Here is a 23,946-nt window from a genome sequence, read left to right as displayed (position 1 = left end):
CCTCACATATTGGTGAATTGGACTATAAGCATTTGGTATTGTAACCTGTAAAACGTTCTTCACTATTTTTGAGAAAATTCCAGTAGTAGCAGGCCTAATCCTAATACATAAAGCCAGCACGTCTGTGTTGACCTGCCTTTGGGAGCATTTCCTAGTTTTATGTTCCTTTTCACACCTTTTTAAAATCTAGTTTTTCACAGCAGTCAAAAAATAACTTTCATGTATAGTAAAAAGTTCAGCCCTTACCCCCATAAACCATTCCTTAATTCTATTTCATATTAGTTTTAATGTTCTCAAGGGGAAAGCCTGCTTATGAGTCTCGGGGCCTGCCTTTTTACATTTGAAAGTATGTTGATGATGACCAGGGACTGATGGCTGAATTATAAGACTAAATAAGAGTGTAGTTGGAATTTGCGGGCAGAGAGCATTATTTCTCATGAATTTTATGCCAAAATTTATCTGGCGTGAAAAGCCTGAAACTGCAATTAAAGCTATTCTATTTGGTATCAACCTGTGAAAGCCAAAGTGACCTGTATGACTTCCTAGTAAACTCATCGTTTTGTGCTAGTTGGAAGACTGCCTTTGTTTTGTTTGAGACAGGGTGTCTCTAAATAGTCCTGGCTGCCCTGGAACTCACTCTGTAGACCAGGCTGGCTTCAAATGCACAGATCCACTTGCCTCCCTTCTGAGTGCTGGAATTAAAGGCATGTGCCACCTGGTGAAAATTGCCGTTTTAAAATGAATGAGTATCATTCCCAGTGACCCACCTTCACTCCCTTTTACATCAGCACCAATGAGTGGGAAGTGAAGAACAGTTTCTAATTAAAAAACTTTAGTAATTAAGTGCTGGAACAGGAAAAACTGATTACATGATATATGTATATATGTCTCCTCACATTCTTATATGAGGCCTGACCCTGTATTCTCACCCTTTATTTCATGAAAAGGCCCTTTGAGCAAGCAGTGTGCCAGCTCTCTTTAAATAATCCGGTTCGGGCTGGAGAGAGATGGCTTAGAGGTTAAGAGCACCGACTGCTCTTCCAGAGGTCCTGAGTTCAATTCCCAGCACCCACATGGTGGCTCACAACCATCTGTAATGAGATCTGGTACCCTGTTCTGTATACATAATAAATAAATAAATCTTTAAAAAAAATTAAATAATCCAGTTCATGTGGTTTATTTACTTCACTCTAGCTTCCCTTACCTGGAGCAATTCATTCTTCCTTTGACATTTTGTATTTCTTAGACTTAGAAAACCTTGGCAATGCTTTTCTTCTTTGTGTTTTCTACTTTGGCCTACCTGTGCATTGTATTTATGTGGCTTTAAAAAAAAATTCTTGTTGTTTTGTTTTTGAGACAGGGTGGTCTCACTTTGGAGCCCTGGTTGGCCTGGAACTCATGTAGACCAGACTGGCCTTGAACTTACAGAGAACCGCCTGACTTTGCCTCCCAAGTGCTGGGTTTAAAGGCATTTACCACCATGCCTCACTAAATAAAAATTCTGAACTGTTAAATTTTGAAACCTTCCTCTGTTAATCCAGTGAATGTTTTCTTCCCCAAAAAATATATGCTGTTTTCTCCATACCTATCTGAGAGGATTGATAATGTATAATCCCAAATAATGAGTAATCCTAAGTCCATTTATAATAATGAATGTAAAAAAATTAAATTACCAATTAGATTAATTTCTAAGCATTTGACTAACTGAATGAAAACATTTTCAAAATAGTTATTTTAAATATTCTGCAAAAAAGTGAGTTCTGGGCCAACCAGAGCTACATAGTGAGACCCTGTCTCAAACAAAGAAAAAAGAAAAGTTCTGCAAGGATTTTCTGTCCTTAAGATAATTTAAGGATTTCACTTTATAGTGCAAGATGTAACTCTGTCACCTTCAAAGTCAATATGGACATCTGAACTTGAATGCCCCAAAATGCTTTATGGCAGTGGTTCTCAACCTTCCTAATGCTTCGACCCTTTAATACAGTTCCTCATGTTTTGATGAAATAATTTTATAGCCATAAAATTATTTTCATTGCTACTTCATAACTAATTTTGCTACTGTTATGAATCGTAATGTAAACATCTGTGTTTTCCGATGGTCTTGGGTGACCCCTGTGAAAGAGTCGTTTAACCCTACAAAGAGGTCATGACCCACAGGTTAAGAACCACTGCTTTGCCGGGCAGTGGTGGTGCACGCCTTTCATCCTAGCACTCGGGAGGCAGAGCCAGGCGGATCGCTGTGAGTTCAAGGCCAGCCTGGTCTACAGAGCGAGTTCCAGGAAAGGCGCAAAGCTACACAGAGAAACCCTGTCTTGAAAAACCAAAAAAAAAAAAAAAAAAAAAAAAAAAAAAGAACCACTGCTTTACCAGGCATGATAGCACATGCCTTTCATCCCAGCACTCAGGAGACAGAGGCAGGAGGATCTCTTAAGTTCAAGGCCAGCCTGGTCTACAAAGAGAGTTCCAGAACAGCCAGGACTGTTACACAGAGAAACCCTGTCTCCAAAAGCCTAAAAAAAACAAAACAAAAACAAAGAACTATTGTGTTAAATGCTACAATACTTATAACTATGTAAGGTGATGCATGCTTTTAATGCCAGTGCTCAAGAGGCAGAGGCCAGTGAATCTCTGTAAATTCCAAACCAGTCTGGTTTACATAGTTCTAGGGCTAGCCAGGGTTACATAAGGACACACTGTCTCAAAAAACAAAACCCAGTACTTAGAACTTTTAAATTATAGAACTTATAAATTAGTGAAAATCATAATTTCATCATCAATGGATAAATGGCAATTTTCCATACTTCTTTCTAGCCTTTTAAAAAAAAACTTGTTAGTGTTGGAAGTTTCCATATAGCCGACAAATTTGAGAAGTATGTCCATTTTCGTACTTCAGTGAATTTGAACAAGTTCATAAAGCCCAGCAGAATGCAAAGCTTTAGAATTATTAGTATCTGAATACATTCTGTTTAAATTATGGCACAGCAAATTCTATGCCTCACCAGTCTCATCAGTAGGATTTTGTGGTCTTCCGGTATTTGGTGTACTCTGTCCTCTGCATCTGGCTTTATCTGTGCATTCTGTGACCGTGATTGAACCCATGCCTCTGACTTAATGTCAGTTTCTACCCTGTCTCGGTGTCATTAGTCCTGTTGGCATTCCAGAAATTCTCACTAATTTTGGAAGTTTTTTTTAGTCTAAGAAGTATTTTATATATTTCTTCAAATGTCAACTTTAATACATGAATTAAATCCAGTTAAGCTTAGCATCCTCCCTGCAAGTTCAACTCCAATATATGTACAGAGTGAGGAGGTGACAAGATACTCCTGTGTTCCTTCCAATCAGCCCTTGGATTACTTGGAATTTCTACCTGGAAGGTTGCTTCTCCACAGTGATTTCACATTACAGGAAGGTTTTCCTTCTTTGTTTCTCAGACCTGGTCCTGTAGACGGGAAGGAGCCTGGACACAGTGACACAACACATTCTCAAAGGCCCTGCAGGACCACCATGGCTTATGATGACTCCATGAAGAAAGAAGGTATGACCCCTTACTCAGAAGCATTCCAAAGGGCATAACCTCTTCATTCCCTGCAGTCCATGGATGTAGAGACCAAGACTGGGCACCACAGCCTAGACCAAGTGATGCTCCAGAATACTGTATGAGACACAGCCTCCATCATTCCCAGACTGGGCCTATGGAAATGAAAACCAGGACAGGGGTTCCTACACCAGAGTCTGAAATAAGAGCCTTTTAGTTTATTGGGGTGATCCCCACAGCACTCTTAGTCCTTTGCCAGCTCCAGTGTGCATGAGTGTGGGACTAGGAATCTCACATTGGACTCCCACAGAGCAGCACAGCACATGAATCCTTACCCTTTTCAGCCTTCCCTCGCAAGTCTGTGTCTACCTGCCAAATCACTACTAAGAAACCATATCTGAGGACGCACATTGGGCATTTGCATAGCATGGAAGCATTGTGTTTTCAGGTTTGATTCTTATGTTTGAAGCCAGGTCATCAGAAGTCGTCTTGGCCCTCTGGGTTTAGCCCTGCATTTCAGTGGACACAGTGCGATGTAACTTTAACTTGGAAATGGGACTGTTTCGTTTAGTTGTTGCTTATGTACTTTAGTCATTTCCATTCCTAAATGAACCTGTGCTTCCCAGATTGCTTTGATGGTGATCACAGCTTTGAGGACATAGGACTTGCAGCCGGCCGAAGCCAAAGAGAAAAGAAGCGGTCTTACAAAGACTTCTTAAGGGAAGAGGAAGAAGTTGCTGCGCAGGTCAGGAGTTCCTCCAAGAAGAAGTCAAAGGTCAGTTCCAGATGTCTTTCAAAGCCAGGATCCCAGGAGAGCAGCTCCAAGCCATTACCTCGCCATCTTATTGCTCGCCAATTCTTCTCCCTCTTTAACCACAGGACAGTGAATTGTTCTTCTTGGGGACGGACACACACAAGAAGAAGAGGAAGCACTCCCCCGATGATTACTACTATGGAGGTGAGAATGGGAATGGGCTGCAGGTGGGATATGCACATCTCTGGTTCTTGGAGTCGGGGTAGGGGAAGGGATCCCAGATATTGCTGACTCAGTGGCCTATTTAACAGGACAGTGGTTCTTGTTCTGAGTGCCGATAAACCAGTGTGAAGGAGGAAAGAGGTGGAGGGCTGGTATTTTGGAGGATTCAGCATAGAAGAACAGTCTTCATTTGTGATACACAAGGTACCAGGTTCCTACTCCCCTGAATCATCCACTTACCTATGCCATTGTTACTTAGCATCCCTTTGCCAAATGCAGTCCTTGGGCCCTCTGCATATCTGTGGAGCATTTCTCAGCCAGCATATATCCACTCACAAAACCCGTTTTCTTAGCTATGCTCTACATGTAGCTGATGAGACTAACCTCTCACTAGAATAAGTTTGTCCTCAGCACAAGAACCAATGACACTCCATCTGCAATCTAATCTAGATTGTAACTACCCTTAATCCCACAGCTCTATTCCAAGTATGCTCTCTCTGTCTCTTGTGAAGACTCAAGGAAGAGAATCAGCTTTAGTGGCAAGAATGGTCTCGAGAGCCAAAGGCTGAATCTACTAAGCCAAGAAGTACACGGGGGTTCTGAATGTTAGGAACCAAAGTGTCTCCCTTTAAAATCACTCCTGTTAGCCTTTTCCTCATGCCAGTTGGGTGTTTTTTGTTGAGAGAGGACACTTGCTAGAAGTTACTTCCGGTCCTGTTGACAGTACTTCTCTTGATTATTTCTAGACATTTCGTCTTTGGAATCATCACAGAAGAAAAAGAAGAAATCCAGCCCGCAATCTGCCGACACAGCAATGGACCTGTTAAAAGCTATCACTTCCCCACTGGCAGCAGGTGCCAAGTCCTCCAAGAAGGCAGGGGAGAAGTCCTCCAGTTCTTCAAGCCATTTGGAGAGCAGAAAGGACCACCACAAGAAGAAAGGCAACGGAAGCAGCGGAGAGCTCTCCTTGGAGGACAGCAGTGCCCACAAACCCAAAAAAATGAAGCCACTCTATGTGAACACGGAGACACTGACGCTTCGTGAGCCTGATGGCTTAAAGATGAAACTTATTCTTTCACCAAAGGAGAAGGGAAGCAGCTCAGTGGGTGAGGAGGCTTTTCAGTACCCTGCCCAACAAGCTTCTCTGAAAAAGTCCTCCAAGAAATTGGCTCGGGATGAGCAAGGTGCTTTACTCCTAGGACATGAGCTACAGAGCCTTCTGAAAACAGCCAGGAAGAAGCACAAGTCATCCTCAGACTCACATTCATCTACTGGCCCAGAAGGCTGTGGGTCTGATGCCTCCCAGCTTCCAGAACCCCACAGTGCTAACCTCGATATTACAGGGCTTGACCCCATTCTAGTAGAATCAGAGTCATCCTCTGGTGGAGAACTGGAAGCCGGTGAGCTGGTGATAGATGATTCTTATCGGGAAATCAAGAAGAAGAAGAAGTCAAAAAAGAGCAAGAAGAAGAAGGACAAGGACAGACACAAGGAGAAGCGGCACTCTCGGACCAAGAGAAGCTCAGGGCTGGCCGCAAGCGCTGCCCGAGAGCATGGTACTGCTCGGGAGCATTTGGTGACACCCAGCCCTGCCCCCGGTATCCCCACCCTGCCACTTCCTGCTCTCCATACAGATGGACATGGAGAGAAAAAAAAGAAAAAAGAAGAGAAGGACAGAGAGAGAGAGAGGGGAGAAAAGGTAAGGAGAAAGTATCTTCATTAAACAGGTTCTTCCTGAGTAGGAAGCAGCCTTGAGCCAACCCACCATTGAGCTCATGGGATGGCGCAAAGAATAAAATGTTACCAGTGGCCAAATTTGTCGGGGGCAAAAGTGGCATCAGTGTAATTATTCCTGGCTTTTTGTTTTCTGTTTTTGTTCTTTTGGGGAGGCTGCCACCCAGCTCCCAAGTAAATCACACATGGGGGCTTATTCCTACTTATAAATGCCCGGCCTTAGCTTGGCTTGTTTCTTGCCAGCTTTCCTTAACCTTAAATTAGCCCCATCTATCTTTTGCCTCTGGGCTTTTACCATTCTCTTACTTCTGTAAATCTTACTCTTACTCCATGGCTTGCTTTGTAATTAGATGGCAGAACCCTTGGAGTCCTCCTCCTTCTCTGGGTACTTTTCTTCCTCCTAGATTTTCCTTCTATATATTCTCTCTGCCTGCCAGCCCTGCCTACCTTTTCTCCTGCCTTGCTATTGGCCATTCAACTCTTTATTAGACCATCAGTTGTTTAGGCAGGCATAGTAACATAGCTTCACATAGTTAAACAAGTGCAACATAAACAGAAGTAGGACACCTTAAAATAATATTCTCCAACACTGGCTTGTCTTAATAGAGCTATTCTCCCAGCCTGTTGATCAAACATCATCATTCTTAAAAGTCCTAGAAGCAGCCGGGCAGTGGTGGCACACGCCTTTAATCCCAGCACTCGGGAGGCAGAGCCAGGCAGATCTCTGTGAGTTCAAGGCCAGCCTGGTCTACAGAGCGAAATCCAGGACAGGCACCAAAACTACGCAGAGAAACCCTGTCTCGAAAAACCAAAAAAAAAAAAAAAAAAAAAGTCCTAGAAGCACCTATACCCCATTTCTTTTCCTTAGCACCCACTCTCTGCCAGGGCAGCTGAGAAATGTGAGAAGGTTTGGGTCATCTTGGAGGGGATGGTCTAAACTAGTAGTGGGTGACTGGTGAAGTTAGTAAAAGGAGCTCACAGCTTTGTAGTAACTGGTGTGGGCTAGTGGGAAGAACATTTCTTCATGTTTGTTTTTTATGTCCATCCAATGTGTCCTCCCTGTTTGAGTGCTTACTGTGTTGGGGTGCAGAGATCAATAGGGTATAGTCTTTCTATTTCATGTATATGTGTATGTGCCTGAATGTGTATATGTGCACTATGTGCATGCAGGAGCCCTCAGAGGTCAGAAAAGGGCCTCAGTCCTCTGGAACTGAAATGATCCATGGTTGTGAACTGCCATGTGGGTACAGGGAACTGAACCTGTGTTCTCTTTTAAGAGCAGCCTGTGTTCTTAGTGGCTGAGTATCACTCTAGCTTGTTCTTGACCTTGGGGAGCTCCCTGTCCACTGGAGAGATAGGAGTGAGAAATCAGTCACCTCACCACCTCAGAAGGTTTCCAACAGATGTATTTTGGGAACTGGTAAAGACAGTCTGACCCTGTTATCAAATTAATACCTATTTTTATTAGGAACTTATAAACTCAGGTAGGTGTGGTGGCCCATTCAGGTAACTCCAACACTCAGGAGGTTGAGGCAGAAGTGCAGAAGACCAGCTTTGGCCACGGGGGGGGGGGGGGGGGGGGGGGGGGGGGGGTGTTGGGGGGGGGGTCCCAAAGATGATATGTAGAGGGTGGAGGGAAAGGATGAGGGGAGGAGATGGTCTGAGGGTGACTTGAGATGGCTGCCAGCACTTTTATTGAAAAAGGAATACACCTTTTAAACTTTAGTTGCACACAGAATTAAATGGGAGAAAGGAGGCATGTGAGCTGGGGTGGCTTGAGATCGGGGGTTGAGGAATCTAGCATTGACCTTGACAATATGTACCAGTCATATGTTAATGGAGGGCCACAAGTTCCCCTTGCCAGATACAAGAATTTGTTTCCCTTTTTAGAAAGCAGGAACCTTCTTCAAGCCCCTGAGGAAATGGGGAATTGTCTAAATTCCTGACCTTGGGAAAGGGACTTTCTAGGGGGATCAGACATTTCATTATAGAATATTGTTTTTTTTTTTTTTTAATGACTTAGTTTATCCAAATAACTAAAGCTTAAAAGTGAGCAAAGACGAAGCTAGATAAACACTATTGTGAACCTGAGTAGACCTTAGGAATTTACAAATCTTAATTATCAAGTATACCTTACTTATCAAGCATATGTTACTCATCTAAATTTTCTATCAGTTTGGTGTTAACTTGTGTGGGTTTAGGCAGAGTTGCCATGCTATATGGTTCCACAGCAGTGGGGATTTTTTCCAAAGATGTATTTTGTTTAGAGAGGATACCATTGTATACATTTTTATCCTTCACTGAAGCCTACACAAAATTTCCCAAAGGGAAAGGCATAAGAGAACTCCCATAACACATAGTGAGAATCATTAAAAATGAAAGTAAAATGTTGCTAGAGAATTATGATCCAAAAAGTTGAAATGATGCAACTTTGTCAAGCAGCAATGATCATTCGGTCCATGCCTCAGGAGGAGGAAAAGTTCAAAGCCAATGTGGGCAAGACCAAAAAGGGAAAAAAAAATTAAAAGCTCAGAAATAAAACATGAAAGTCTTATTATGAAAATATTTCATGAATGAATTACTAGAGCCCTAAAGGGAAAGATTATCAATTTTTCTCTCAATAATAGAAAGTACAAATGATTATGTCATCTAGAAACAGCTATTCTATTCTCTTTGTTTATATTTCTACAAAGTGAAATATATAAAATATGAAAGAAAAGCTACTAAGAAAAGGATAACCAACTATATTTAGAACTTGGGTATCATGTGATGGCATAAAACTATAACCCTAAAATCTGGGAGGCTGAGACAGGGGAATTACAATTTCATGCCCAGACTGGGCTACACAATAAGACTTTTTTTTTTTTTTTTTTTTTTTTTTTTTTTAAAGAAGAAGAAGAAAAAAGAAAGCAAAGAAAACCAGCTGGGCATGGTGGCGCACATCTCTAATCCCAGCATTTGGGAGGCAGAAGCAGGTGTATCTCTGAGTTCCAGGCCAGCCTGGTCTATAGAACCAGTTCCAGGACAGCCAGGGCTACATAGAAAAACCCTGTCTCAAACAAACAAGAGAGAGACAGCGACAGAGAGAGAAGAAACAAAAGGCAGATGTGGTAGCAGGCATTTGAGAAGAAGTCAGGAGAATCAAGTTCAAGGCCAGCATATATTGCATAGCAAGACTCTGTCTCAAAATTTAATATAAAATGAACTGAAAATAATTTGGGGATGGAAGGGCAAGTTGCAAGTTATTTTTGTTGTAAAACGGCACACGGCAGCCTTGGCGGGTTTGAACCAAGGTGTCCCAAGGTGCATGAGGGAAATGGCACAGGCCAGGGGGCGAGGGGGAAGAATTACTCACACATTGCAGACAAGTTTTATTATGAAAGGGGGATGGGAGAGAGGGAAAGAGAAAGCAGAGGTGGTGCAGCCTCGTGGAAGGAGAGAAGGAAAGAGGAAGGAAGAAGAGAGAAAAGGGGGAGGGGTTTTCTCTTAAAGGGGACACTTGTTGGGTGCTGGGATTAAAGGCGTGCGCCACCACCGCCCGGCTTTACTGTGCTTTTAAAAGTGTGTGTGTAAAAGCCATACCTTGAATCCAAGAATCATTGTGGATTCTTGGCAGGATTTTTGTTTGGATATGGCAGGTTTTTGTTTGTTCATTTGCAAATTGTTTCATGAAATCAAGGTTGATATTTGTGTGATTCTATTATCATCAGCCCTGCTGTTCTTGCACTTGAGATGACTCTTCTATCCACTTTAGGAGTGCTGGGATTATAGGTGTGTACCACTGTGGCCAGATTCAGCTTGTATGTCATTAACTTGAGTTGAACATTCATTTTCAAGGTTTTTTCATTCTTTCTTTCTTTTGCTCTAATAATTTATTGAGTGTACTGCAAGGTAGTAGGTCACGCTTTACTGGGATATCACCTACTGACCTTTTTTTTTTTTTTTTTTTTTTTGTCTTTTTCAGATAAAACTTACATAGGGCAAAATGGTCGTTGGGAAAGTAAACCATTTGGTGATTTTTGACAAATGCACTTGACTACACCTTTAAGCTAGACATTACCCTTGTTCCTAAGAGTTCCCTCACCCAGTGCCAAACTCCTTTCCTTGGGGTTGGCGTTTACATTTCCCTGTTCCCTTTCCTGAGTCTGACACCCTCCTTGGTGACTGTCTTGTCAGTGTGTCAGATGAGTGGGTAGATAGATAGAATAGTACTAAAAAGGTAGAATAGGGTCAGAACGTGGAGAGTCTCTTAAACGGTTTCTGAGGCACACATTGGTGTATTTATTCTCTGTGGCAGTTTGACAATGAAATGGCCAAGCTGTACAAGGACAGGTAAATTAGGACCGAGCAGCTAGCAGGTAGAGATTGCAGGGGCAGAGGACACTGACAGAACCCTGGGAGAGAGAAGGGAAGACATTCAGGAGACCAAAGGAAAGGTGATAAGATCTTACAATGGGAAGTTGCAAAGAGCTGAAGTATAAAGGGGGAAATAGTTTTATTTTTTAATCGAATCATTTATTCAACAGATATTTATAGTGTATATATAATGTTTTTTAAACCTGACCTAGACATAAAATTCCCTGTGAGGAATAAAATGTATCTTTTCCTGAACTTTTGTATAAAAAATAACTGTCGCCAGGGGAAATGGCTGGAAGAGTAAAGAAAGGCACTTGCCTCCAAGCCTAATAACCTCAGTTTGATCTCTGGGGCCCACATGGTAGGAGAGAACTGACTCCTGCAAGTTTTCCTGTGACCTCTCCACTGTGATACTCTCATGCACATACACATACATATTTGCTCAATAAATACATGTTTAAAAAGGAAAAAGAAAATCTAAAACAGGGAGGAGGCTGGAGAGATGGCTCACCTGTTTAGCACACTTGAATCTCTTGAAGAGAATGTGAGTTTGGTTCCCAGCATCCATATCTAGTTGGCTCACAACTGCACCAAGGGATCTGACATCTTCTTCTGGTGACTTTGTGTACCTGCACGTGCACACATGCACATGCTCATAAAAAAGATAAGTTGAGGGAAATATTCGTCTGGAGATAGGAAGAGTGCTTTGGGTATGCTCCCTCAGTCTGAAACGGGTGGGCACTGGATGGCCACCTGGTAAGAGGGCTAAACTTGGCCCTTAGATTCTGTGATGGACTATAGCAAGAGCAGCGATGAGAGGAATAGCTGGATTGACAGACAGTGCTATGCCTAGATTTCGGGGACCCCCAAAAGACCACCATGGAGTCCGAATCCCGCATGTAAAAGCAAAGAGCCTTTATTTCAAGCTCTGGAGCTTGGTCCCTCTGCCTGTCCGACACAGCGGTGAGAGCAGAGAGCCCCGAGCTCACGTGGGGTGGGGTTTTTATCAAAGCAGAGGTTGGGGTGAGGGGATTTCCAGGGTTCATGACCCTGATTGGCTGACAGTTGTCTAGGGGTGATCTGTAAAACAAAAAATAGGTGTGTGCTAGACTCAAGGACATCTGGCCACCTTATCTAATGGTTAGAATGTTTGGGATGTCAGGTACTTCCTCATCCCTGGGTGGTATCAGCTTAAGGCTTTTCGTGGATTTGGGTGTTGCCTGCCAGTAAGCCTGTCACAGAAGCTGTGACTAGGTCCCTAAGCCTGTCATGGCTGCTGTGTGGTCAAGCTGTTTTGTGACCCCTTCACATTAGTAGTTATCATTGGGATTTTGAGAAACAAGCATCAGGATGTTTCATAGGTAAGTGGGTTGAGGAGCCAAGACCACCGAGTCTAAATCCTGATGCTTTCCCTTAGAAGTGGGATGGGACCAGAGATGGCCCAGCTGATACAGGTGCTTATGGAAGAACCTGACAACCTGAGTCTGACCCAAGGGCAGGGGTTTCTACACAGTGGAAGAAGAGAACTGACACACACAGGTTGTCTTCTGACTTCCACATGCACAGCAGGACATGCACTCTCCCCCAAATAAATAAATAAATGTAACTTAAAATTTTATTTAACAACAGAAGCTCTATAATGTTAGACAAGTTCTGTAACTTGCGAAGGGTATCAAGAGTACTTAACCTAGTGAGATTTAAATAAGATGATGCATGCAACTCACTTGGGGCCTGCCTCAAGCAATGCTGCATGTTCTGGATGTTTTAAAGGGGAGTTGCTTCCCAGACAGCTCTTGGGTGTCTTAGGAGCTACTATCTCAGGGTCATTTCCAGACTCAGCAGCTCTTGCATTCCTTTCAGTCATGCTGGTACCTGTAAAAAGATGGGTTTTCTGGGATTACTGTGATAAAAATCAAAACAAGTACCACATGTAAACCCTCAAGGAAAGGGCTCAGGACATAGCTCAGTGGTACAGCCATTTTCATTCCCAATAACTTCCCAAGCCCCTATCACTGTGAAAACAGCTTGAACAGTGAGAACCAGGAACCTTTGGGAACTTTGTCTTTGCTATAGCTTGCCTTATGGCTGGCTAGCTTTCAGTCAATGCTAGTTGTTAAAATCATCATCTAGTCGAGGAGCAATGGAATATATAACCCAGAATTTGGGAAAGTAGTTGAAACCAGAATAAAAACCAGATGGTTGTGTGCAATAAGTAAATGTATGAATGGGGAAGAGGAGATGCCATGAACCTGGTTGGTACTTGTTGATAAATTTTTTCACATCCTGATAGGCCTCTCCACCAACGCAGCAATCCAAATCGGACTGAATTAGAAAAAGCCCAGGTTTAATGGGTAAAGCGTTCCTGGTGATTCTCCAGCCCCCCAGAGAGGAGATAAGGATGAGAGACCATAAAACCATGTGTCTGTTGTTTTCTGGGATGCAGCTTATATGTACCTCTGGTGGAGGAGCTGTGTTTGGCAGGCTTTGAAGGGGATGGTTTGGGGAAAGAGATAGGGGAGGGAAGTTGAGGTAGATATTCTACCAGAACACTTGTATACAAGAAGGAAGAGGGGGAGCTGTGACTTACTTTGAGTCCTTCTTTTTATGAAATAGTAGAGAAATTATATAATAATATCTTGATTTCCAACTAAAGCTAATCACATTGGGATAGAAGTTTTCTTTTAAAAAGCTTTTATTATCGTCATTTATTTATTTGGGGAGGGGGGTACAGCATGCTCAGACATTGACTTTTTCAGGGGGACAAGAGGGGGGCAGTTTCAAGACAGGGTTTCTCTGTATAACAGCCCTGGCTGTCCTGGAACTCACTCTGTAGACCAGGCTGGCCTCAAACTCACAGAGATCTGCCTGCTTTTGCCTCCTGAGTACTGAGATTAATGACGTGCACCACCACCAACTAGCTTCGGACATTGCTTACTGATAAACTAAATTTTAAGATACAGTTAGACCTAGGACAATGCTGTGTAAGTTGTCCCTCTGGCTAACCAAGGCTAAATAACAAGAATAAATGGTCAGAATCAGTATGTGTTCAGTTCCTGCATGTGTCAGGCTTTCTTGGCATTTTATCTATCAGCCATCAATCATGATTGATAAGTATCATTACCTCATTTGACAAAAGTAGGAAGCTATAAAATGGTGTGGATCCCAGATTTCAACACAGATCCCTTAAGTCTGTGCCTATAATCTTTCCACTATACATAGAGCTTTTATACATGGCTACTGAGCACCGTATTAGTTAACCTTAAAGCCATGTAGGAATTATAGGTGGAAAAGAGGAGCAAGCACTTTAGATAGGGAAGGAAAAATATAGGTGAAGATGCTAAGACATGAGTGTCTTGGTATTGAGAGGATCCCAAAGTCTGTATACATGAAGTGAAACCAACAGAAGTTTTGGTTTGGGTTTTGGCTTTTGAGACATGATCTCTCTGTGAAGTCCTGGCTGTCCTGGAACTAACTATGTAGACCAGGCTGGCCTCAGACTCCCAGAGATCCACCAGTCCCTGCCTCCCGAGTGCTTGGGATTAAAGGTGTGCACCACCACGCCCAGCCTGAAACTAGTAGACATTTAAAGTGTACTTATAGAAGGCAAGAATTGGTGCAGTGTGTGGTCTGCCTTCTACGAAAGGGGAAGGAGAGCTGAGTGAGTATTAGTAAATCACAGTCCCTTGAGTTCTTAATGTGTTGTAGGCACAGTGCATGGAGTACTTAATGTGTTGTATGCATTGAAGGTTGTAATGCTAATTTTATCTGTGCTAGGCCCTTGAACTTCCACTAGGAAGTTTGGATATTATCTCCCCCCCCCCTCCGCGTGCCCCCACCCATCTCACAACATAAAGGACATGAAATAAACTGCCACAGAATGCCCCCTTGTTAATTGCAGTGCAGGAATTTAGATTCAGGTTTTTTAGAATTTGGGTCTCTGTTCTTTCCAATGACTTTCAGGGGTTTATTGTGAGAGCAGTGGAGGATAGTGTCCATTTAAAATCATTGCCACTCAATCAAAGGCTTAGTGTGAAGACCTAACTAACCTTCTTGTAGTCTTTCTTTCCTTTCAGTCAGATTTGGGGTCTCAGTCAAGTGGATCAGACAAGTGTTAGATTCCAGTGTGTCCCCAAAGCCAGATCCCATGTTCACAGACTGGCCTTCTGGCCACTAGTCTAGTAATCCTGGCTCTCAGTCTCTGTCTTTTCAGTATAAATTTACCTCAATTCAGCAAAGCTTACATGGGTCTAGTTGTTTTAAGTGTCTCCTTCCTAGCCAGTGCCAACAGCTTTCATATTAGAGGTGTTGTTCACATCAGTCACGTTAGGGAAACAAAAAGATTTAACTCCTGTCTTTCCTTCTTAACAGAAGAAAACCAACTCTGCATTGTGCATGCTGTTTCTGTGTGCATGTGTGCACACGTGCATGTGAGTGTATGCTAGAAGTTGAGCCCATGCATCTCACTGGCCTGACACGTACTTTACCACTGAACTACTCTTCAAACCCCCCAATTTTAAGATTAATAACCTATGTTGTGTCTTAAACTCCATGATATTTCATTGTTGAAACTGCCTCTTAAATTACCATCATGAAGAGGGATTTTCATCAGTTTCTGTGTTCTGTGTTCCAAAAAAGTTCAACAGGATTATTTAACAAGATCATCAAGATGTTGATTTTTGAAACATCCTACTATGATTTACCTCATCAAATACCAAAACCACTTCTGCCTGTAACATTGTATCCATGGACATTAGTGAGTTTGCTTGTTACATGTACTTTGTTTCTGGTAATTTAGTATCCGAGTTTTGACATTGTTACCATTTTATGGACCCAGTCCCTGTATCCAGCTCTGATTTGCTGGCCATCTCTTAAGCTTGCTTTGTTAGCAGCCCCTGGGAGGATTGACTGGCTTTGCATTTGAATCTCATACAACCATTTTGTGTGAGATATCATCCACCTTTCCGGCATTTCTAACTGCCTGTGCTGTAGAAAATGTTCAGTCCTTCATTTTGAAATCTGAGCTTTAGAACCACAGACTGGATGTGCATCTTACACAATGGCTAGGTTCCAAGTCAGGATGTCAAGTTCATCATGTAGTAGGTAGCACTTCCTATTAAAATCCCTGAGAAGGCTTCACTTTGAAGACAAGCAGATCCTCTGCCTACAGAGTATCTCTTAGTGTAACCTAGTTTTTCTCATTGGTGCCATATGATGTCATTGGCATAGGCTCAGGAGCCATTTTCGTTTATGTATATGGGTATTTTCCTGCCATGTATGTCTGTGCACCATTTGCATCCCTACTGCCCACAGAAGCCGGAGCTCAGCAGTTAAGAACACACACTGTTCTGCAGAGGACTTGAATTGAGCTCCCAAAACTGCCTGTAACTCCAGTTCCAGGGGAGCTGACACCTCTGTCCTCCAGGAGTACTGCACATACCCCATATATGCGTGTGCATGTGTGCACTCACACACGCTGACACACATGCACATGCACATAATTTAAAATAAATATTTTCCTAATTTAGGTCTATAAAGCTGCTACTGAGTAAATGAAGCTGCCGCAGCTCCCATGTAGCATCTTGGTCTGGGTCACTAGAAGAATGCTGGAAATGGGACCTTTACTCCTTCCTTGTTACTTAGAATGTGTGTTGGTGTATATGCTACTAATGTGTGTGTGGAGGTCAGGACTACTGCATGGGTTGGTTCTCGCCTATCACAGTGTGGTCCCCAGGAATTGAACTAGGTTATCAAGCTTGATAGCAAGTACCTTTAACTGCTAAGCCATCTTGCTGGCCCAGATCTCTATTACTCATTTTTATTTATTTATTTTTGTATGTTTGTTTTTCTTTCTATTGAAAATAATTGATTTCCACATAATATATCCTGATTATGTGTTCCTTTCCATCTACTTCTCCCAGCCTTTCTCCACCTCCCCTCCCATCTGGATCCACTCCCTTTCTGTCTCTCATTAGAAAACAAACAGGCTTCTAAGAGATAATAATAAGATATAATAAGGTTAAAAAAAATGCTGGGCAGTGGTGGCGCATGCCTTTAATCCCAGCACTTGGGAGGCAGAGGCAGGAGCATCTCTGTGAGTTCGAGGCCAGCCTGGGTTACAGAGTGAGTTCCAGGAAAGGCACCAAAGCTACACACAGAAACCCTGTCTTGAAAAACCAAAAAAAAAAAAAAAAAAAAAAAAAAAAAAAAAAAAAAAAAAAAAATTAAAAATTAAAAAAAAAAAGGTTTAAAAAAAACTATCACATTGCAGTTGGACAAAACAGAAGGAAAACAGCTTAAGAGAAGGAACAAGAACCAGAGACCCGCTCATTTGCACAATCAGAAATCACATAATAACACAGAGGACCTGGTACAGACCTGTGCAGGCCCTGTACCTGCTACTTCTGCCTCTGTGAGTTCATATGAGCTTTGATCATGTTGATTTAAAGGGCCTTGTTTTCATGGTGTCCTCCATCCCCTCTTGCTCTTAAACTTTTTCTGCCTCCTTTTCCTTGGGCTTCCCTGAGCCCTAAGGGGAGGGATTTGATAGGGAAATCCCACTTAGGGCTATGTGTTCCAAGATCTCTCATTCTTTGCATAGTGTCTGGCTGTGAGTTTCTATATTTGTTCCCATCTACTGCAAGAGGAAGCTTCTCTGATGATGACTGAACAATCTATGAATATAGCAGAATGTCATTAGGAGTCATTTTGTCACTATGGTTTTTTGAGACCAGTAGTATTTTGTTTCTGGGCTATCTAGTTTCTGATTCTTGATCTCCCAAGCAGTCTGAGGTATGGATTCCATCTCATGAATTGGGCCTTAAGTTAAATCAGATATTGGTTGATTGCTCCCACAAGCTTTATGCCACTATTGCCCTAGTATATCTTGCAGGACACCATTGTAGATCAAAAGGTTTGTGACTGGGTTGGTGTTCACATTTCTCTTTTTGTACTGTGCAGAGTACCTTTCTGTACCAAAGAAGGCTCTATGTATACACCACCTCAACTTCTCCATGTTCAATGAGTTGTGTAGGTATTGTCTTCGGCAATGGGGTCTTGCTGTGAGATTGTGCAGAGCAACCTATAGTCTTCTTGGCAATAGCCTGGGTTGTTTGGGGACTCCCATGGAACCCCTTTGGCCAAGAACTCAATTAGATGTAATCCAGTCCCAATACTGGAAGCTTCATTTGGTAACAAGAGATGGTCAATTGGGACTTTGTTTCCCCCGTTATTTGACAATTTCATTTAGATCACTATAATATATGTATACATTTTGGGAAGCTTCCTATACACACACACACACACACACACACACACACACACACACACACACATACATAATATATACATAGATTAGGTTTCCATACCACCACCCAAATTGCCCTTAATTTTAGCTGTCTCTCCCCGTATTCCTTCCCTGATCCCATTCTTCCTTTATCCTTCCCACTTGAACCTCCCATTCCAGTCCCCCCCCATTCATATATCCACAATTATTTATTCTATTTCCCTTTCCTAATGAGATCTATCAGTACCTCAGATCTCATACTCTGTCCCTAACCTCTGTGGTTCTATGGGTTGTAGCTTGGTTATCATTGACTTAACACTTTGCTGATACCTACATATAAGCAAACACATACTATATTTGTTTTTCTGGGTCTGGAATACCTTGCTTATGATGATTTTTTTCCCTAGTTCCATCGATTTACCTGTTAATTTCATGATGTCATTTTTTTAATAACTGATAATACTCCGTTGTGTAAATGTACCACATTTTCTTTATCCATTCTTCTGTTAAGGGACATCTGTATTGTTTCCAGTTTCTGGCTATTATGAATAAAGCTGCTATGAGCATAGTTGAGCAAGTGTCTCTGGTAGGATGAAATGTCCTTTGGGTAGATAGCTAAAACTTGAGGTAGCTTCCTAAAGAACTACTACATTAGGTCAGGTGGTGGTGGCGGCGGTGGTGCATGCCTTTAATCCCAGCACTCAGGAAGCAGAGCCAGGCAAATCTCTGTGAGTTCAAGGCCAGCCTGGTCTACAGAGTGAGATCCAGGACAGGCACCAAATCTACACAGAGAAACCCTGTCTCGAAAAACAAACAAACAAAAAAAATGAACCACCACATTGATTTCCATAGTGACTGTACTGGTTTGCACTCCCATATGATGATTGTTCCCCTTACTTCACATCTTCACCAGCATAAGCTGTCACTTCTTTTATTGATTTTAGCCATTCTGACAGGTTGAGATGAAGTGTAATAATGATTTGCATTTTCCTGATGGCTAAGGATGTTGAACATTTCTTTAAGTATTTCTCAGCCGTTTACATTTCCTCTATTGAGATCTCTGTTTAGATATGTACTCTACTCTTTTTTTTTGTTTGTGGGTTTTTGGGTTTTTGTTTTTGTTTTTTTGTTGTTGTTGTTGTTGTGTGTGTGTGTGTGTGTGTGTGTGTGTGTGGTTTTGGTGCCTGTCCTGGATCTTGTTCTGTAGCTCAGGCTGGCCTCGAACTCACAGAGATTTACCTGACTCTGTCTCCCGAGTGCTGGGATTAAAGGCGTGTGCCACCACTGCCTGGCAAGATATGTACTCTTTTTTTTTTTTTTTTTTTTTTTTTGGTTTTTTTCGAGACAGGGTTTCTCTGTGTAGCTTTGCGCCTTTCCTGGAACTCACTTGGTAGCCCAGGCTGGCCTCGAACTCACAGAGATCCGCCTGGCTCTGCCTCCCGAGTGCTGGGGTTAAAGGCGTGCGCCACCACCGCCCGGCGTACTCTATTTTTTAATTGGGTTATTTGTTTTCTTGATATCTGGTTTTTGAGTTCTTCATATATTTTGGATATTAGCCCCCAATCGGTCTCAGTTTCATTAGGTCCCACTTACTAATTGTTGCTCTTAGTGCCTGCACTATCAATGTTCTATCCAAAAAGTGTTCTCCTGTGCCAATGCATTCAAGGCTATTCCCCACTTTCTCTTCTATCATGTTTAGTATACCTGGTTTTATATGTCTTTGGTGCATTTGGAGTTGCGTTTTGTACGGGGTGATAAGTATGGATCTATTTGGATTCTTCTACATGCAGCTGTCCAGTTGACCAGCACCATATGTTGAAGATGCTTCCTTTTTTTTCCAGTGTGTGTTTCTGGCATCTTATCAAAAATCAGGTGTCTGTGGTCTTCATTTTGATTTCATTGGTTAATGTGTCTGTTTTTGTGCCAGTACCATACTGTTTTTATTATTATAGCTTTGTAGCACAACTTGAAATTGAGAATTGTGATATCTCCCACAGTTCTTTTATTACTTAGAATTGTTGTAGCTATTATGATTTGCGTGTGTGTGTTTCCATATGAAACTGAAAATTGGCCTTTCAAGATCTGTATAGAATTGTGTTGGAATTTTGATGGGGATTACATTAAATCTGTAGATTGCTTTTGGTAGGATGACCATTTCTACTATGTTAATCTTAGAATCCATTGAGGATGGGAGATCTTTCTATCTTCTGATATCTCTTCTTCCATTCCCTTCTTCAAAGACTTGAAGTTTTATCATATAAGTCTTTCACTTGCTTGGTTAGAGTTACCACGAGATATTTTATATTATTGGAGGGTATTGTGAAAGATGGTGTATCCTTGATTTCTTTCTCAGTCCATTTGTCATTGTATATAGGACTACTGATTTGTTTTAGTTAATCATGTATCCAGCCACATCACTGAATGTGTTTATCAGCTATAGGAGTTCCCTGGTAAAATTTTTAGGATCACTTATGTTTACTATCATGTCGTCTACCTGTGCAGAAACTTTGACTTCTTCCTTTCCAATTTGTATCCCTTTGATCTCCTTCAGTTATCTTATGGCCCTAGCTAAGACTTCAAGTATTATATTGACTAGGTATAGAAAGTGTGGACAGCCTTGTCTTGTTCCTGATTTTAGTGGAATTGCCTTGATTTTCTCTCCATTTCGACGAATGTTGGCTATGAGTTTACTGCAAACTGCCTTTATTATGTTTAGATATGTCCCTTGTATTCCTAATCTCTCCAGGAAGTTTTTCATGAAAGGTGATTTTTGTCAAAGGCCTTTTCTGCATCTACATCTAATGAAATAATCATGTGGTTTTTGTCTTTCAGTTTGTTTATATGGTGGATAACATTTATTGAATTTTGGGTATTGAGCCATCCTTGCATCTCTGGGATGAAGCCTACTTGATGATCATTGTGGATGATCTTTTTGATGTGTTCTTGGATTCAGTTTGCAAGTATTTTATTGAGTATTTTTGCATCAATGTTCATAAGGAAAATTGATCTGTAATTCTCTTTCTTTGTTGCGTCTTTATGAGGTTTAGGTATCAGGATAACTGGCCTCATAAAATGACAATGTTCCCTTTCCCTCTCTTTCTATTTTGTGGAATAATTTGAGTATTGGCATTAACTCTTTAAAAGTCTAGTAGAATTCTGTGCTAAAACCATCTGGCTGTGGGGAGGGTTGTTTTTTTTTTCTTTTGTTTTGTTTGTTTGTTTTTTCCTTTCAGAGCATATTTATTCTTTATTTCTCTAAGGGGTGTGTGTGTGTGTGTGTGTGTGTGTGTGTGTGTGTGTGTGTGTGTGTGTATAAATGGGAGCATCCAGATTCCAGAGGTATCAGATCCCCTGGAGCTGGAGTTGTGGGTCGTTGAGGGTGCTGGGAACCGAACTCAGGTCCTCTGCAAGAGCCGTGTATGCTCTCAACTGCTGAGCCCTCTAGCCTCTCCCCTTGTTTCTTACAGGAAGAATCCAAATTTTCTCTGAGCCCTTCCTATGTAGTCCTTGGGCAACCAAGACCTGGCCAGGTGGATGGCTACAGGTGTTGTTATTGGGCCTTGGGCAGTTCTCTTTTTTTTTATTTCATATAGTGTTCTGTCTGCATGTATACCTGCAGGCCAGAAGAGGGCACCAGATCTCATTATAGATGATTGTGAGCCAACATGTGGTTGCTGGGAATTGAACTCAGGACCTCTGGAAGAGCAGCCAGTGCTCTTAACCTCTGAGCCATCTCTCCAGCCTGGGAAGTTTTCCTAAAAGGAGCTTGAGCTAAATCTTGAGGTCATCCATTCCAGCCTGATTGACAATAGTTGACAACAGCTTCAGATGTCTGAGGTGCTTTCTCTCAGGTAAGAACCAGCCTGCCCTCTGACCCTTTGTGATCATGGTTCATTCTCAGGGTGAGGGTGGCTGCAGGATGGTCTAGGAGATATTGTGTGATGCGGGTCTGCAGTCATAGAGCTTCTGGGTTGAGCCTTGACTGGAGAGATGGCTCAGTGGTTAAGAGCGCTTACAGCTCTTCCAGAGGACCCGGGTTCAGTTCCCAGTGCCCACATAGAGCTCACAGCAGAGAATCCGACACTCTTTTCTGAACAGTTGACTCCTCTAGGAAGGCACATATGAAAGCTGTTGGGGTGCTGGGCCGTGTCCACATCCATCCTTGGGCAATGGTCTCCCATGTGCATAGGAGAAAGCACAGCAAACTGAAAAGGGCAGCTTTGCATTCTTGACATGTGACACGTTAGCCACAAATGAGCCCATCAGAGGTTATTCTTTTTTTTTTTTAACATAAAAACAGGTTGTAATTCAAAAGTCCAGGGTTTTTTGAAACTGGAAAATATTTTCTCTGTAGAAAATAGTAAAAATGATAACATTTCCCAGTAAGCCCTTTAAAGCCAAATAATAGCTGAATTATACATATAAATATTGATTAGGTTCTATGATACAGAAGAAACCTATCTTCATCTGTTCAGAGAGCTATGTTTTACTTAAGTTGTGTAAGTGAGATTCCTAGTCATCTTCCCCTTCACTGGCTGGGGGCGGGGGTTGTTTTGTTTTGTGTTTTGTTTGTTTGTTTTTTGGTTGGGAAAATTTTAATGACTGCTTCTGTTTCAGTAAGGACCATACATCTATTTAAATTAATTTTCTGATCTTGATTTAACTTTGGTAAGTGGTATGTATCAACAAAGTTATCTATTTCTGTTAGATTTTCCAGTTTGGTGGAGTACAAGTTTTTAAAATATGTCCTTATGATTCTCTGGATTTCCTCGGTGTCTGTTGTTATATCCCCTTTTCATTTTTTATTTTGTTAGTTTGAATATTCTCTTTCTGCTTTCTAGTTAATTTGGATAATGGTTTGTCAATTTTATTTTATCTTTTTCAAAAAAACAGCTTTTTGTTTGTTTCTATTTTCTTGATTTCAGCCCTGAGTTTGATTATTTCTTGCTACCTACTCCTTTTGGGCATGCTTTCTTCTTTTTGTTCTAAAGCTTTTAGGTATGTTGTTAAGTTGCTAGTATGAGGTCTCTCCAATTTTTTTTTTTTTAATGTAGGTACAGTGCTATGATCTTGCCTCTTAGAACCACTTTCATTGTGTCCCATAAATGTAGGTATGTTATGTATTCATTTTCATTCAATTCTAGACAGTCTTTCATTTGTTTCTTTCTCCTTTTTTGCTGTTTTTGAGACAGGGTTTCTCTGTGTAACTGTTCTCGCTGTAGACCAGGTTGGCCTTGAACTCACAGAGATCTACCTGGCTCTGCCTCCCAAATGCTGGGATTAAAGGCATGTACCACCACCACCTGCTTTTTTCATTTCTTTCTTAATTTCTGTCTTGACCCGTTTTTCATTCAACAGTGAGTTGTTCAGTTTCCATGAGTTTGTAACCTTTCTGTTGTTTCTGTTGTTGATGTAGCTTTAATCCATGGAGGTCAGACAAGATGCAAGGTATTATTTCAATTTTCTTGCATCTGTTGAGTCTTGTTTTGTGTTCAAGTATATGATCAGTTTTGAAGAAGGTTTCATGAGGTGCTGAAGAAGTTATAGTCTTTTGTGTTTTCGTGAAATGTTCTATAAATATGTTAGGTTCATTTGATTTATAACATTAGTTAGCTCCAGCATTTCTTTGTTCAGTTTTTGACCAGATGATCTGTCTGTTGGTGAGAGTCAAATATTAAAGTGTTCCACCATCAATGTGTAAAGGTCAATATGTGGTTTAAACTGCAATTGTGTTTCTTTTATGATCTTGAGTGCCTTTCTTATTTAGGGTTTCTATTGCTGTGAAGAAACACCATGACCACGGCAACTCTTATAAAAGAAAACATTTAATTGAGGTGGTGGCTTACAGGTTTAGACGTTTAGTCCATTATTATCATGGCAGAGAGTATGGCAGCATGCAGGCAGAAATGGTACTAGAACAAGAAGAGCTGCTGCATGTTGATATGCAAGCAGCAGGAAGTAGACTGTCTCACTGGGAGTAGCTTGAGCATAGGAGACCTCAAAGCCCACCCCATAGTGACACACTTCCTCCAACAATGCCACACTTACTAATACAACAAAGCC

The 23,946-nt window shown here is 41.7% G+C and overlaps 1 protein-coding gene across 4 annotated transcripts in view; it reads left to right on the top strand.

Annotated features, from left to right (window-relative positions):
• The window catches only part of Hmgxb4 (HMG-box containing 4), a 46,895-nt gene that overhangs the window by 2,190 nt on the left and 20,759 nt on the right, over positions 1-23,946 (top strand). For 2 of the 4 annotated variants that reach the window (XM_052726831.1, XM_052726832.1), the window contains exons 2-5: positions 3,432-3,535; positions 4,162-4,310; positions 4,415-4,493; positions 5,258-6,210. In XM_052726831.1, coding sequence (XP_052582791.1) covers positions 3,505-3,535; positions 4,162-4,310; positions 4,415-4,493; positions 5,258-6,210 — 1,212 coding nt within the window. In that variant the 5' untranslated portion in view covers positions 3,432-3,504. Of the gene's footprint in view, positions 1-3,431; positions 3,536-4,161; positions 4,311-4,414; positions 4,494-4,600; positions 4,716-5,257; positions 6,211-23,946 lie in introns of those variants that run through there. The other 2 variants (XM_052726833.1, XM_052726834.1) reach the window with 2 other exon arrangements.

The sequence above is a fragment of the Peromyscus californicus genome, unplaced genomic scaffold (assembly GCF_007827085.1).
Source record: "Peromyscus californicus insignis strain IS unplaced genomic scaffold, ASM782708v3 Scaffold_8__1_contigs__length_139910024, whole genome shotgun sequence".
Lineage (NCBI taxonomy): Eukaryota > Metazoa > Chordata > Mammalia > Rodentia > Cricetidae > Peromyscus > Peromyscus californicus.
This window is presented reverse-complemented; position numbering and strand designations above follow the sequence as displayed.